The following is a 15,435-nucleotide window of genomic DNA, read 5'->3' as shown; positions in this document are numbered from 1 at the left end:
CTACATATACGCTACCTCATTGGTATATATTTACCTCATTGATACTTATACTGTGACCCCTAAACTCTTTAAACGTAACCCATGACCCCCTGCCCCCCCCCCTCCCCCAAATCGAAACGCCCCTCCCGCCTATAGACCAGCCAGTGACCCCCAACGCCGTCTCGTTCTTTCTTGTAGCCGTTCCGTCGGGTGACCTTCTCGGTGGTGAGCCAGCCCCAAGACCCCCATCAGCAGGGATCGCTGCAGAGCTGCTACGACAGCGGGCTGGAGGAGTCGGAGACGCCCAGCAGCAAGAGTTCCTCGGGGGGCCCCAGGTTGGGCGCGCTGCCCCTGCCGGAGGACAGCTACGAGAGGACCACGCCGGATGGCAGTGTCGGTGAGGCAGAGCATATGGAAAATGGTAGGGGCAAACACTATAGAGCAGACCTGAGGTGCACAACACATCGCCCCACCCCCCCCCCCCACACACACACACACACACACAGACAGGGCACACAGGTGAACGTCGAGGAGGTAGAGCCGCGAGGAGGTAGAGCCGCGAGGAGGTAGAGCCGCGAGGAGGTAGAGCCGCGAAGGGCCGGACCATTTTTCCACGCGGCTAGTCGCTAGCGCGCGGCGCAAGGCGTGGTCGTCCGTGTGCGTGGTCGTCGTCGTCGCCCCCCCCCCCCCCCGCCCTCACCGACTGCTTCGGCAAGCGCAGGCTGAATTTAATTTGAGGACATGTATGCATTCATCAAGTGAATATAATCTGAAGCATCTCACCGGCAGGTTGGGTTATTGAATGCGTTTCGCTTTAGCCTTTGATGCGCACTCCTCATCTCGTCTTGAAAGACCTCGGTTAATTTGATCAGGGTAGTTTGAGTAGATGTAATAGCCTTATTCATTTCCCCCCTATTAGATCAACGCTCGGGTAGTTCTTCTTCCCTTGAGCTATGGCATGTTCTTTGGGCCGCATCCCTTTTCAATTGCCAGTTGGATTTCATTTGGACCTACAGTATATCTACACGGCTTGATTGATTTTCTACATGATCTTTATTTGGTTTTTGCTCCGATTAAATTAGGGGTTGGGAAGGCAGTGCCTCCGTTCAGTTGAGTCAACTAAAGGGGGAGTCCACTAAAGGGGGAGTCTTCGGGCTCGCTGCTTGATTCTCGAAGAAGCTAACTGCAGCAAAGATGTTTAGGCAGGGGCATTGGTTCACCGCCCGACATCAGGTTTATTTAAGCAATAAGTCATGGGGGGACAATGGTATATGACTAATAGGTCAGTAGGGCTAGTCTTTAGCTCGAGATAACCCAGTGCGCCTGGACTCAGCCCTTAGCCATGGTGTTTGTGCCGCGAACCAAAACCCCCTGAGTGGCATTATTGCCTGTATTAACGGGTTGCCAATGTAATTAGAAGAGCAAAAATAGTTGCAATGTCAAACCCAGGTAATATGATCTCACAGTCTCGGCTTCTACCATCCACTTTTATAATTGGCCAGTCGGCTTGCGGTAGGAGCTGATTCTCGCACCGGAAAAAGAGATTGAAGATTTTAACCGGATGGAAGATCGGTTGGAGAAATTACAGAAGAGGCTCGTGTTGCAGGACGTGGTGCAGGAACTTTTTTTTTAGGAACGAGCCTCCTCTGTGAGCTCTGTCTCTGCTCGTTAGTTAGATACTTGCATCCGTCCGGACCTCCAGTCAGCGCTCGTGGCGGCATTATGGTCAGTTTTTGGATTTCAAATACCACGCCTCTGGTTTTGCTAGACAGCCGTGGGTTCTCTTGTTTTAACAGCTACTGCTGATTGTGCAGACCCGTTTAACGGGTCTATTAGCCTAACCCCTAAACCGTCGCTGGTTGTCCCGGTATTCTGTGGGACCGGGACAACCAGCGACGGTTTAGGGGTTAGGCTAATAGACCCGTTAATCGTCTGGTTTGGATTTAACAAGCTGTGGCCGTGTTAAGGAGGTACGCCTGAGTACAGTGGCTTTAGAGGTCTGTGAATATTTAAGTTGCATTCATCTGGCGTGAGTTCCTTGAGCAATGTTTCAGGGCTTTCTGCACAAGTGTTTACATACAGAGCAAGTCAAACATTCCCAAAACTGACGGTTTGACAGTAAGGACACCTTTGCAGTCCAAATCCATCAAGACACAACGGCTTTGCTTTGACGTTTTTTTTTTTTTTTTATGATTCGCAATCTAATTGCATTTCCGTAGCAGCAATACACGCCCAGGATCTGACCTCCTGGCTGTCAGTCAGTCTTGCACCCGTGGACGGTCGACAGACGATCACATTCTGACAGGTCCAACGACAAGACAACATTGCATTCAATTCTGTCTCTCGAATTAGCTTTTTAACTTTGCCATTTGCTGAGAACATTGAGGCTACTTAATGTAGATTAGAAACGCTGTGGAAAGTCTTTCTCTGGCCCATGGAGTGTGGGCTGGGGGCTGGCCTCAGGGTATTTAAAGCTTCCCATTCTGACAATAGCTACCCATTTACCGGCCAAATTAGCCTCAATTAAAGGCTCATTTCAATTTCAATTTGGTCTGTGCTTAAAGTAATTGGAAAAAAGGAATCAATAGGAGACAGACTGATTAGATCAAACCCAGGATCAACCTATCATTCAAATACACTGAGGTAAAATTCAGGAAGAAGGAAGCAGCAAAAAATATCAGGGGGAAATTAAATATTTTCATTACGGCTTTTTAGAGTTCAGTGGTGAATTGTGTTCGGTATTTTGTGTGAAAAGTACAGCAGTCTTTCTTTTGCCCTGTTGTTCTTTGTGTGAAAAAGAAAAGAAAGGAAAGAAATTCAAGGTTAAACACGGCAATGGTAGATAAATGACTTTGTATAGAACACGAACAGTGGCCCAGCCACTGCATACAATCTTTAGGAGGATCACTGGATTACTTCTTTGTGTGTGTGTGTGTGTGTTTCTCTGTTCACCTCACTGCACAACGAACGTATGTCTTTAAAACCTGCCTACCTTTTCACCTCGTCCGGAGTCAGTTGAAGTGTAGCAGTCTTAATTTCCGGATGCGTGCGTCCAATCATAAAGCTTAGACTTTGGTGCAGCACTTTTCCACTCCAAAATCCTGCATTCCGATTGGTTACGAACCCTACCCTCATTATTTTAATCAAGAGGCTGACTTACCACTCTCAAGTCTCACTTGGCAGCAGTCCCCCACCCCTTCCCACCGGCCCAGGTGTTATATTAACTCACCGCTAACCCGCGGTCCATTCAATGGAGTCGTTTGTGTGCGGGGGGGAAAAAAAAAGAAACTGGGAACAAAAGTTGCCAGATGGCCGCGGTGCTGTGCGGACTGGGCGCCGGGGCGTCGTTAGGCTCTGCCGGTAATCACGGTCGTTAGGGTGTCGTCGGGCAGTGTGTTGTGACGGTGGGAGGCGGTGAGGGTTTTCGTGCCGCCCCACTGAGTGTGTCCTCGCACCCCCGCCGTTCGACCATGATTGAGGTCATGGTGGGCGGGGCTCTGGGGGGGGGGGGAGTTGGTGGGGGGGGGGGGGGTAGGTTGGTACACACGTTGATTCGATAAGACCGGAAAAAAGTGTCTGTTATATTTTTGTCGCCCAAGTCCACGCTTCACGTTGAATTATTCTAGCTGTAATAAAGCTCCCAGCTGCCCCCCCCCACAGCCACCAAGCCGGCGTGGAATTAGTCATGTTAAAATGTCACACATTTCGGTACCCAGGGAGGGGACAGTGGAGCGGTGGAGATTGAAGGTCATCTTCACAGTTCCCGCCACTGTCCGTTTTTCCCGAGACTACGCTTGGCCGCCGCAAGGTTGAACGCCGTCCCTGGGCGCCGGTCGGTCGAGGGGGGGGCCCCTTTTCTGGAGAAGCCGGAGCGCATTTTTCCAAGGCGCCGGAGACACGTGGGAAATCCTGCCGTAAAGGGTCGTTGTCAATGATGTCACGATCAATGTCGAAGGCACGCGGCGCCGCACCGACGCCGACCGACGCCGCCCCCTGTCTCCTGCTCCCCATCACCTCCCCCCACGCTCCCTTCTACGCCCGAATGACGCCGGCTAATTCTGTGATCTGTGCATTTCAACGGTTTTCGGCAGCAGAGCGCGAATCCCCTGTTGGGACGCTATGAATGTTCAGTTATTCATCAGTTTACCCAGTCGCTCGTTAGTTATTCATAAAGGGCAGAGTGTCGGAAGTCAAATACTCCATTAGACAGTTATGGGGGGCTATGGGGAGTTGACACCACGAGCACGGATGGGAATAGGCTATTGGCAAGTTGGGATACAGAAGTCATATCCTGCTTATTGATTCTGAGCACTCTGAGACCTGTGAATGTTTCATCTCTCGATATGAAATGTCAGCGGATCGGGAAAATACTCCTTTTATCTGTAATGTGCAAAGAGTTAACTAAAAGGTGACCCCCCCCCCGCCCATTATCTCTGCTTCTGTCTCTCTTTCTACCTTACTTCCTGTCTCCATCAGTCCACCCCTTCATCCTCTGTTTGTGTTTCCCTGGCATTTTCTATTTCTCTCCCCCTTCATCCTCTCTTTCTGTCTCCCCCTTCATCCTCTCTTTCTGTCTCTCCCCGTCCCTCCTTCTTGCTCCTACTTATTTCTGCTCTTTTTTACTCACAGACATGTTTTTTCCAGCTGCCTCGAGGAGGCCAGTGGATGGCTGTTATTTGTTCCTGTTTTCCGCCCAGACGGATTATTAAGGAGTGAGTGGCTCGTTGTTGCGCAGAAACTCAGTTCATTAAGAAAGCCCCAATCCAAGGGCCAGATGGCAGTGGGAACCTGTTTAATTAAAGTCATTCATATTTCAAGAGCTCAGCACCACTGGAGTTGTCGCCTGTCTTACCACCCCCCCCCCCACCCCCATCCCCAGACTTGGTGGAGAGAGAACGTGTCCCTGAAGGGGGAAGATGCCCTGTGACACGTGCACGCACTCAGAACACAAATCATGTTGCGTTGGTTACGAGCCCCCCCCCCCCCCGTTGGTCACTCGTGGAAACATTCTACATGCATGTTGGAACTGGTTCCTCCAAGATGCGTAGCGAGTTGTCTATGTAGCAGAAAAACACTCTGAGACCCTCCCCATCTGACCCCCCCCCCCCACCCCCCCATGGTCCATCAAAACACAGACGCCAAGGTCATGTTGTCTCTGTGTACTGATGATTTAGGAGCCATGGGGAGGAGGGAGCAGCGAAAACCGCCGCCGCCCCCCCCCCCCCAATTTATCTGGAAATTGAAATCAGCCCCTGAAATAGTGAAATGTGTGTTTTAGAGAACCAGCATGTGTGCACAGCCCTAACTAACAGCAGACTCTTGCTTGATGTATTCCTCTTATCACCCCTCCCTCCCGCTCTCTCTCTCTCCCTCATTCCTCCTCTCTTCTCTTGTTAACATCATCATGAGAGCGAGGGAGTTAAAAAGCGAAGAGGAAAAGTGAGAGAGCGGGAGGCGTGGAGAGGCGAGGCTTCTATTTTCAGCGGGGAGCAAATCATGACAGCAGAAATGATTGATCACTACCCCGATAAACCAGGCAGGTATTCAAATCAGCCGCAGGTGTTGTACACAGCAAACGCAGTACAGTACCAGACAGGCCAGCTAGCCAATACCTGAAAAACACATAATACAGTACCAGACAGGCCAGCTAGCCAATACCTGAAAAACACATAATACAGTACCAGACAGGCCAGCTAGCCAATACCTGAAAAACACATAATACAGTACCAGACAGGCCAGCTAGCCAATACCTGAAAAACACATAATACAGAACCAGACAGGCCAGCTAGCCAATACCTGAAAAACACATAATACAGTACCAGACAGGTCAGCTAGCCAATACCTGAAAAACACATAATACAGTACCAAACAGGCAAGCTAGCCAATACCAGATAAACACACAATACAGTACCAGACAGGCCAGCTAGCCAATACCAGAAAAACACAATATAGTACCAGACAGGCAAGCTAGCCAATACCAGATAAACACACAATACAGTATCAGACAGGCCAACTAGTCAATTCCTGAAAAAAAACACAAAACAGTCTTTATCGTCAACCTCAATAAACACTAAATGAGAAATCTTGAACCAGATGAGAAACCCTATACTATGTCACACAAACACACACTCAAACACACACATAAAGACACACACACATGTTTGCATAGTTATTTAAATGGGGGCATACTAACCCCTAACCTCAACAAGCTAACCATCATGCCTAAATCTGACCTCTTCCTAATGCCTAACCCAAACCTAACCATTAATGCCTAAACCCCATTTGTAAGTTTTCCCCCAAAAAAATCCTTTTGAAAATGGGGACGGAAAAAAAGCCCCCCTTAATAATGTTTTTACTAGTTAAACCACAGTTTGTGGAGTTTTTGGCCCCATAATAAGGAACACAGACACACACACATACAGAGACATAGGCAAACTCACACACACACACACCCACACACGAACATGTGGTGTGTATCTGGGCAGGGTGGTGTTGGTGTTACCCCTGACCGATGCTATGGCGTTGTGAGGCTAGGAAAACGAGAACAAGAAGACAACCCTTTTGATTTTGAGGGAAATAAATATATATTTTTTCCCTTTCACCAATTTGGCAGCTTCCATTGTGGTGGGGACTGAGTAGACTGTCTGCACAAGCTGTCGTCATTTAAGACATCATTTTGAAGAAGAAACCCAGACAATGCAGTCGCGATACGCAGTCATCTATGACTGGGTGTGGGAACAAAAACGCCAATGCTAGTATCTGCGGAAAAAAAAAAAATAGTAAAGCAATCAGGCTTGTATTTGGTTAAGCTCTGTTTGACCTTTCCTGTCTGTGCAGGTGCAAGAGAAATTATTTAAATCCATCCTTGAATGTTACTTGGTCCTGGATAGAAGAGATGTTATCCCTTCCTAATAATCTTCGGTATGTAGCCAATACGTCCTCTAAGGTTAATGTTTTGTTTACAGGCCTGGGGACGGGAAGATGTTTGTCTTGTCAGTAAACCACTCCCAGAATGCCTTTGTCTTCTTTTTTGCATGCCGGTGTTTCTCAAACAAAACACTGTCCAACAGTTCAGATTGGATTCAAGCTTCCTAAAAAACATGCATGTATCAATCAAGGTTGACCTGCTAGTATCTGGACTCCATCTTGTTCTTCTGTGGTTTTCCGCGACGCAGACAACACAAAGGAACTGGAGCAGTGTTTTAAGAGTGGAATGAGACATGACTGGTTTGTCAATGAGGGCCGGTACAGTCCTACCAAACCCTTGTGAAACGATGGGCCTTTTAGGTGCAACCAAGCGTCGAGTAGCAATTTGGCCCGCTTCCCCAATCACACTGGCACATGATATCTAGGAGAAAAATCACCCTCCGTGGCAGCTGTTGATTTGAAACGTTGCTGCTCTTTTTAGTTTTTTTTATTTATTGTTGTTTCGCTCCCTCAATCTCTGCCCGAGTTCTTGGCGGAGACATCTGTGTCAGCAGGAGAAAGGAGGGGAACAGGTGGGTTGGTCTTCAGTGACTTCAGAGACAATTAAACACCTTGGGGGCACTCAGCCAAGGCCTCCCTCTCCTCTCCGTTTCCAGCCTTCCCCCTCTCTGCCCTTCCCTCTCTCTCTTGTTTCTTCTCTCCTCCCACCCATTTCTTGCACTCTGCTCTCTGCTTTTTATCTCACTGCAGCACAATTAAGTGCCTGTGTGTGTGTGTGTGCACGTGCGTGCGTGTGCATGTGTGAAACTGTGTGCGGTAAAAGGGGGATGGGTCTCGGGGGGGGGGGGGGGGGGGGGCAACGCCGCAGGGTGAGTGTTTGTCTGTGCGCGTCGTGGGGGGGGGGGGGTTGTTTTGGCAGAGATTGCGGCACACTGGGTGCCGTGTCTACCTCAATGGGAGGTACATGACACAGGGTTCGCCGAGTCTGCCAAGCCACAGGGTACTGGCGTGTCCTCCTGTCAGTCAGTCTGTTCCCATGACAGTGCACCTTGTCTCTCTGTGTGTGCAACTGAAATGTTGCTAGGCACCGCCCCAGAACCCCGGGCAACCAATCAAAACGCTCCGACAGATAACTCAAATTTTCACACGCTCCAATAGATAACTCTATGTTCGACACGTCGGGACAAACGCGTCTGCGACGCGGTAAAATAACAGTGCGCCAGGGAACGCTTCTTCCACAATTACGGTTGCTGTCGGAATGATGCTCGCTAGCTACGCCGGTTAGCTTGATCTCCGTCTCGTTCACCGCAGCATACCGAATGTTCTGGGCGTCCAGCTGGGGCCTGTCAGTGTTTCATTTGATTGTGTGTTAAAAACACAGTTTGTGGTGGTCCTGAGCAGGTTTCTTCCTGAGGCTTGAATGGGGATCGGGGCTTCCCGAGGTTTGCAGGGCTTAGTGAAGGTTGAAACCTTCTGCCAGTCTTCAGGAGTAGTTGTTTTAATATTATTTTGTGGAACTCTAGGTTGTGTAGTGTGGGAAAGATAGCTGTCAGATATTGACGTTTGTGTGTGTGTGTGTGTGTGTGTGGGTGGGTGTTTGTGTGTGTTATTTATGTGTATTTCTGCCTTTTTGTACATATATGTGCTCAAATATATGTTTGTGTTTTCACTTGTCTGTTTGTGTGCGTGTGTGTGTGTATGTGTGTGTGCGTGTGTGTGTGTTCCCTGGAGTGTTACCCCCTCTGTGTCACCATGGCAAAGCGGCATGGTTGGGGAATCGGCACAAAGCCTCAATGCTTTCAGCATGGCCTGCTACAGCTGAGTGTCTCTCTCAGGAGGACGTTGAAGTGCCAAGGAGGGCTGTGGAACCCAGGCTATGTAGGCCTGCATGCCCGACCACTGCATTAGGGGACGTTGAACTGCCAAGGAGGGCTGTGGAACCCAGGCTATGTAGGCCTGCACTCCAGACCACTGTATCAGGGGATGTTGGATTTCCACAGAGATAAAAATAATAATAATATTGAAATATGCTAAAAGACACAAATATAGAACACAAGTGTTTCAAGTGGAGACAGCTCATAGAAATATACTGTTGACACAAGGACCTGAATGTGGCCTATCTCGCTCCTTCACACACACACACACACGCACTCACACTCACAGACAGAAATACACACACAGACAGACAGGAATACACACAGAAAGACATACACAATGAAAGAAACACACAGTTGCCTGCAGTTTAATTTGAGAGTGCAGAAATAGAGCTGGGATTATAGCAAATAATGAAATGTTGGTGTGTAGAAAATTCAAAGCAGGGTGAAATACAGTAGGCAGATTTACAAGGGTGTGGGGTCACCAAAACTTGTGTATTGGTCTTATAACATTCTGGTTCAGCGAGAAATGCACAGTTCGTATATATATATATATATATATATATATATATATATATATATATATAGATAGATAGATAGATAGATAGATACAGTATAGAATTTAATGTTTCACTGGTAGAAGATCAACAGAAATAGTTCCAACATCCTAAGAATTTTTTTTGACAAAACCTTTTTAGAAGGCACAACATTTACAAATGAACATATATATTTCTCTGCTCTATTTTGGGATTCATTTCAGAATTGAATTTATTTTAATATCCATATTTAGCATGTTTTTCAGTTGGATCCGATGATGAATTTGATGTAAAATGTTGTTTATATAGCTGGACTTGTCAGTTGCCGGCACAGTCAAGGCTAGAATCTAGACTGTAGTGGGCAACTTGGCGCAACGACAGAGCACCTTAGAAGCCTGCACCATCTGAGTCTTTTCTAAACTAATCTGGCTTGTTATTAGTCTATGAATTATCATTGTTGGAGTTCAGGTGACTGAGGTATGCAGTCGTCCCTAGCCTTCTGAAAGGTTGTGGTGGGGTTGATTAACAATGCCTTTTGTTGGTTGTCCGATCTCTGGCTACATTCCAACCGAAATTTCACAGAGCTTTGAAGAGAGGATAGGTTGACCTATTGTAAGCCCTATGTGGCCTCTAAAGCCACGGATAGAAAAATATTAGGATTTGTTTTCAGACATCACTTTATTTTATTGACCAGTGGAACCTCTATAAATATTTTGTTGATTATAAAATATGTATTTATAGAACCCACACTGTGTACCGGAACAATTTTTGATGTGGTTCTAGGGTTATTTCAATAATCCTACTCGGACGGTTCTAATGTAGGTAAAAACCAAGCTCCAAAAACTGGTTCCCCTATGTGGAAAAACTATTAACCTTGTACGGTCCTACAATTTTTATTTTAGTGTATTTCAGTTTTTGTGAACTGTATATGTGTGAGTGTTAAAACAACAACAACAAGTAAACATTTGGTACAGATGCTGGCGGGATCCAAAGGAATTATTCTGGAGACGGGAATGGAGGATATATGCCTCATTTCTCTACCGTTGCCTCTGGTTTAACAAAACACATTGGATGCTCGGTTCTTCATGCCAAATGTTTCAGTAGGTTGTGAGGTTTGATTGCGACTGTAAGCTACTATAGAATGGGAGCATATTGACACACACACCCACACACACACATAACGCACACAAAAATCACACACGTGATTTATCTACTCTACTTAGCCTATAATGGTAACCTATTTGTACCGAATTGTTTGATACAGAGAGTCTGATTAGTTCCACACTGTGAATCCAAATTCTTTTTTAAATCTCAATCTGTACAAACTAATTTCAACAAATCCTAATTTGCGTATTTTAAACTGTCCTTTTGCGAAGTGTAGCCGGGAACTCAACAATCCAGAATTAGAGGGTCCTCTATTTTCCCACTTTAAGGACGTTTGACTGCAGGTAGCAGTGGGCAGATCGCCTGACCAGCGGCTGAACGGTTGCTAGATAGAATTTCCGAGCCCCAAGGTGAACATCAACCTGCTCTGTCCTTGAGCAGGTCTTTAATTACCACCCAGGTGCTCGCCCTGGAAGTTTACCACACCTGTCCAATTCAGCCAAATCTCAGTTGGACCTTGAATGAAAACAGAGAAAGCAAAAGAAAAAAAGACTGAAAAACAGTGTGCATGTGTAGCTAGCTACTTATATGTGACATCGCTCAGAATCTACGCCTGGGTTAATTTGCAACCAGAATCAAAGCTTTTTAAAGTTTCTCCATTATGGAATAGAAAACGGCACCACTGGATGCTGCACCAATTACATGCATCACTCTACGTTATTCAGCAGTCTTTTAGAAATAACAATTTCTTCCCGCATGTCGCCTCATGGTGGCTGCTGTGCATGCTGGGGATGCTGGGTCTCCTTGTTATCATGTGCTGCTTTCGTAACACGTGTAACGCGCCATTTCGTTTTGCCTCCGCACGCAAACCTCAGACCTCACCCCTCCCGCTGCCTCTCGGCCCGGGAGGGGTTGATACAGCGCCTTCGGCACTTCACTGTCTGTGGTTATTGTGTCTTCTTACTGATACGTGGAGGCCTGCTCTGGCTCTGACACATGCTTGGAGGGGCACAGACTTGACACCGAGATCCAACATAATGCATTTACGTTCATTTATAGCGAACGGTTAAAACGCATGCGATGTGACAGCAGTGCTGTGCTGTTGTGTGTGCTGATCCAATGCAGCCATCCGCGCCTTTACGTAACGTCCTCGCAAGACAGTAAGAACGGACCCTGGTGAATGAACCTGTTGCCGTGGCCTTTGACCCCAACTCACCTCCACAATGAAGCACATTGGTGAAAAAGCCTTCGCCCACCGAAGTCATCAAGAGTGCCGTTGGGATTGGTCCATGGGGGTGAAATGAATCTTCTCACAATGAGTTGAAAATTAATGGGATTGTAATTTGCGTCAGTAGGTCGCCGTGTTTGTGTAGCTCCGTTCAGAGACATGGACTCAGCTTGGCCCTCGAGACCTGAATACTGGCCAGGAGCTGAGGCTCCTGGGCCACGGACACACTGGAGACATTCCTCATCTAATTCTGTTGCCCCGCCCAGCCCCAACCCGCCCAGGACACGTGCAATGACAAAGTAGGACGATGGGGACCAGTCAAGGACCACATAGGACAGTGTAGCCCCACCCAGCCCCGCCCAGCCCCACCCCCAGGACACATGCAATGACAAAGTAGGACGATGGGGACCAGTCAAGGACCACATAGGACAGTGTAGCCCCATGCCTGTGTTGGTCCGAGTGTGTGTGTGTGTGTGTGTGTGTGTGTCTGATTAGTATGAAAGACGGGCCTCGGCCCCTGCCTCAGAGACCTTTTAGATAAATGAGACAGTGTGATCCAAGCTGATCCGGGCTCTGTGGTCAGACTTTGAAGTACCTGATATCGCATCGACCATCACATAACTTTAATTGCCTCTGAGAAATGAAATACACACACACACACACATACACACACACACACACACAAATTAAAAAGGGGGTGATGTTGGATTATTATATAAAATTGTTAGCTGGTTGGCTGGCGGTGACCCAAAACCACCACAACTAAATATTGGTGTGTGTGTGTGTGTGGTTACATTAATTGAGCAGTGTCTATCTTTGTGTCTGACTTGAGACAAAGTTAGAAATGCTGCAGAGCGAGCGCGTTGAATTAACGTGACATTACATCCAGTCGTCTGAATGAACGTGTCCCATGAATGTTGCATTTGTGACATCACAACCTTTTTCAACGCCAACATCAAGCCTCCTGCATTGTCTCCGACTACGTAGCAATTTTCCTTGACAATTTCTCTCCATTTCTTTTTTGCTGGAGGTTGTTGATTAATTCCCCCATTGGAAGACTGGATCGATAAATCAGTCCCTATCAAGATTCACTGTATTACTGACCAGGTGCTGCAGTAGAGTGCTGGGCGGATTGTGTTCTTGTGTGTGTGTGTGTGTGTGTGTGTGTGTGAGATTGAGTGTCTTAGGAGATGCATCATATTCTGCTAGCAGCAATACCACCAATTCACAAATAATATGTTAGTCTTCTTCTTGTCCCTCCTCCCCTCCTCTTTTAAAAATAGAAGGAGCATCTAACAATGGCAGGAAGGGATAATCTCCTCTCCCCTCCTCTTCTCTCCTCTCTCCTTCTCACTTAATCTTTCTCTCCTCTTTCTCCCTCTCTCGCTTCCTCTCTCTATCGTTGTCTCTCGCTCCGGCGCCCACTCCGTATCTCTGCTAGTGTTTAGAAATGGAGGCCCGGTTGACTGGTAAAATGGCCCTTTTAAAATGGCCAACACACAGGAGTCAATAACCCAGTTAGGTGTTGGCCGGTAACCCAGTTAGGTGTTCCCGGGGAACGTCATTACTCCCTCAGTCTGCCGTCTATGTCTCTTATTTCATTTTTTTCTGGGTGGGCTACTGTTGTCCTTCATTTACTGAACACAGCTTTTCCAGGTCATGCCGGTCTCTAACCAAACCAGATGTCAGAACTGGATATATTATGGCTTGGCTTCTTTTTTTTTTTTTTATGATGTTATTGTTATCTTATGAAACAACATTTTTTTTTCAGTTTTCAGAGTTTTCAACAAAGATCCAACTGGTATCAACTGATAATACAGTGTTGTACGGCTGTGTAATAGTAAAATTGGTGTTATGTAAGTTTTTTTGGAAAATACCCCACATCCTATATCTATGTGCGAGTGTGTGTGTGTATGTGTGTCTGGGTGTGTGTGTGTGTGTGTGTCTGGGTATGTGTGTGTCTGTGTCTCTGTGTGTGTTTGCTGCTAATATTTGCTCTTCCTCTTCCTGTCTCCTGTGAGTGTGAAGCAGCTTGTTAAAGCATTGTTGACCCATTTAGGGGCCGTGCCATCTTCCCTTCTCCCTCCCTCTGCCATCTTTCTTTCTCTCCCTCGCTCTGCTGTATTTCTTCCTCTCTCTCTCTCTCCCTCTCTCCCCCTCTCTCTCTCTCTCCCTCTCTCTCTCTCTCTCTCTCTCTCTTTCCATCTCTCTTCTTTTGTCAGTCTTGTATCCATGTTCCATCTGTTTCTATGGTCTAGTGCTTTTAACATGTTGTTGACGTGTAAGCAGTGTTTTAGAGCACTGAACACACACGCAATTTAGCATATTTTCCAGAGTGGCTTACAAGTAGTGTAAACGAACATTCACACACACACATGCATTACACATTTGTACAATCATACACATAACTCATGCTCGCTTTAATTTAATATTTTGGAACATAAATATTATTCTTTATTCAGCCTGAGTAGGCTATGTTATCTTTTTTCACTCCCTGGAATGGAGGGATTTGAAGTCGCACTGTGGATTGAAATTACATGTCACCAACAAAATGCTAGGTCAGGGAAGGGATTGGCACAGGTTTATAGTGAAATAAAACAAAAATGCATGAGAGTTGGATAATCATTTTTGGGCGCTGGAACATTTCTCTGTTGTGCTGAGATGAATTTGTATTGACACATAGTAATTGAAGTGTCATGTTCCTTTTGCATCTTACTTGACAAATTCCATTTCAGTCCTTTTTCCATATCTCAGTGTTTCTCTGTCACTGATTCTGGAGTACCCGTTCGGTTCTGTCTGCGTAGCATCCGGGAAGGACACAAAGTCATCGCTCAGTCGGTGTAGCTGGGTGCCCTGGGCGTTTACATCTGGACATGACTGGGCAGAATTAAACGTGACTTCAGCATCGAAATCATTATCAGAAACACCTTTATTCACCAGGTATGTTAGCACATGCCCAGAGCGTTCCTTTGCGAAATTGTGTTTGACCGTGTCAAGACAACAAATGAGGAAATAATATTTTATATAGGGAACATATGCATATGATTATGATTTCTTCACAGACATTTGAATGCGGCTTTAGAATAGTGTGAGTGATGCCTCATCGCTGTTTACCGGGTAAAGAAACTGTTATGTTCTGTTCTTATTTTTACATTAACGGTATACCTCGGTTAAGCCTTTCATGTCCACAAAGAGGAAAATCACCTCACAAAGACAACATAAATATCCAGCGGGATAATAGAAGCACTGAGCAGCTCTTTAGTAGGGGCCGAGGACCTCCAGCCATCCCTCCTCACGGCAGACAATCACAAGGTAATCTGACACAGGAAGAAAGAACGGGGAAAAGGGAGAGAAACGGAAAGAGCAAGAGAGAGACAAAGAAAGAGGAAAATAGGACAGAGGAGGAAAAAAAAGCCATGTATTTTTTTCTTTTCTTCTGTGGGCTGGGGGCGGACCAAAACAGGATCCGCTTAGCTGAACACAAAGGGACACACCTGCTTTAGGGTCATAGCTTTCAGGCCAAAGGTGTTGTGTTCTCCTTCCCTCTCGCTCTTTCTCTCCCTCATTCTGCCTCCCTCCCTCTCGCTCTTTCTCTCTCTCTGTTTCACTCCCTCTTTCTCTCTCCCTCCCTCTCACTCTTCCCCCCCCCCCTGGTTTTCCCTCTGCTAGGGAGTAATCGCCAGAACAATACCACAATACCTGTCTGGCCACTGTCCTCTGGCTTAAGCCGACCCTCTGGCGAGTCAGTTGATCCATTTAACAGTTTAGACACAAGGTAGTCACACAC

The 15,435-nt window shown here is 46.7% G+C and overlaps 1 protein-coding gene across 5 annotated transcripts in view; it reads left to right on the top strand.

Moving 5' to 3' along the window:
- pcdh7b (protocadherin 7b) overlaps nucleotides 1-15,435 on the top strand; it is a 125,609-nt gene that overhangs the window by 61,849 nt on the left and 48,325 nt on the right. For 2 of the 5 annotated variants that reach the window (XM_013140474.4, XM_013140476.4), the window contains exon 2: nucleotides 178-400. The exons of 2 other annotated variants lie outside the window; for them this stretch is intronic. In XM_013140474.4, coding sequence (XP_012995928.1) covers nucleotides 178-400 — 223 coding nt within the window. The remainder of the gene's footprint in view (nucleotides 1-177; nucleotides 401-15,435) is intronic. One more of the 5 variants, XM_013140475.4, reaches the window with a different exon arrangement.

Source organism: Esox lucius, chromosome 24 (genome assembly GCF_011004845.1).
Source record: "Esox lucius isolate fEsoLuc1 chromosome 24, fEsoLuc1.pri, whole genome shotgun sequence".
Lineage (NCBI taxonomy): Eukaryota > Metazoa > Chordata > Actinopteri > Esociformes > Esocidae > Esox > Esox lucius.
This window is presented reverse-complemented; position numbering and strand designations above follow the sequence as displayed.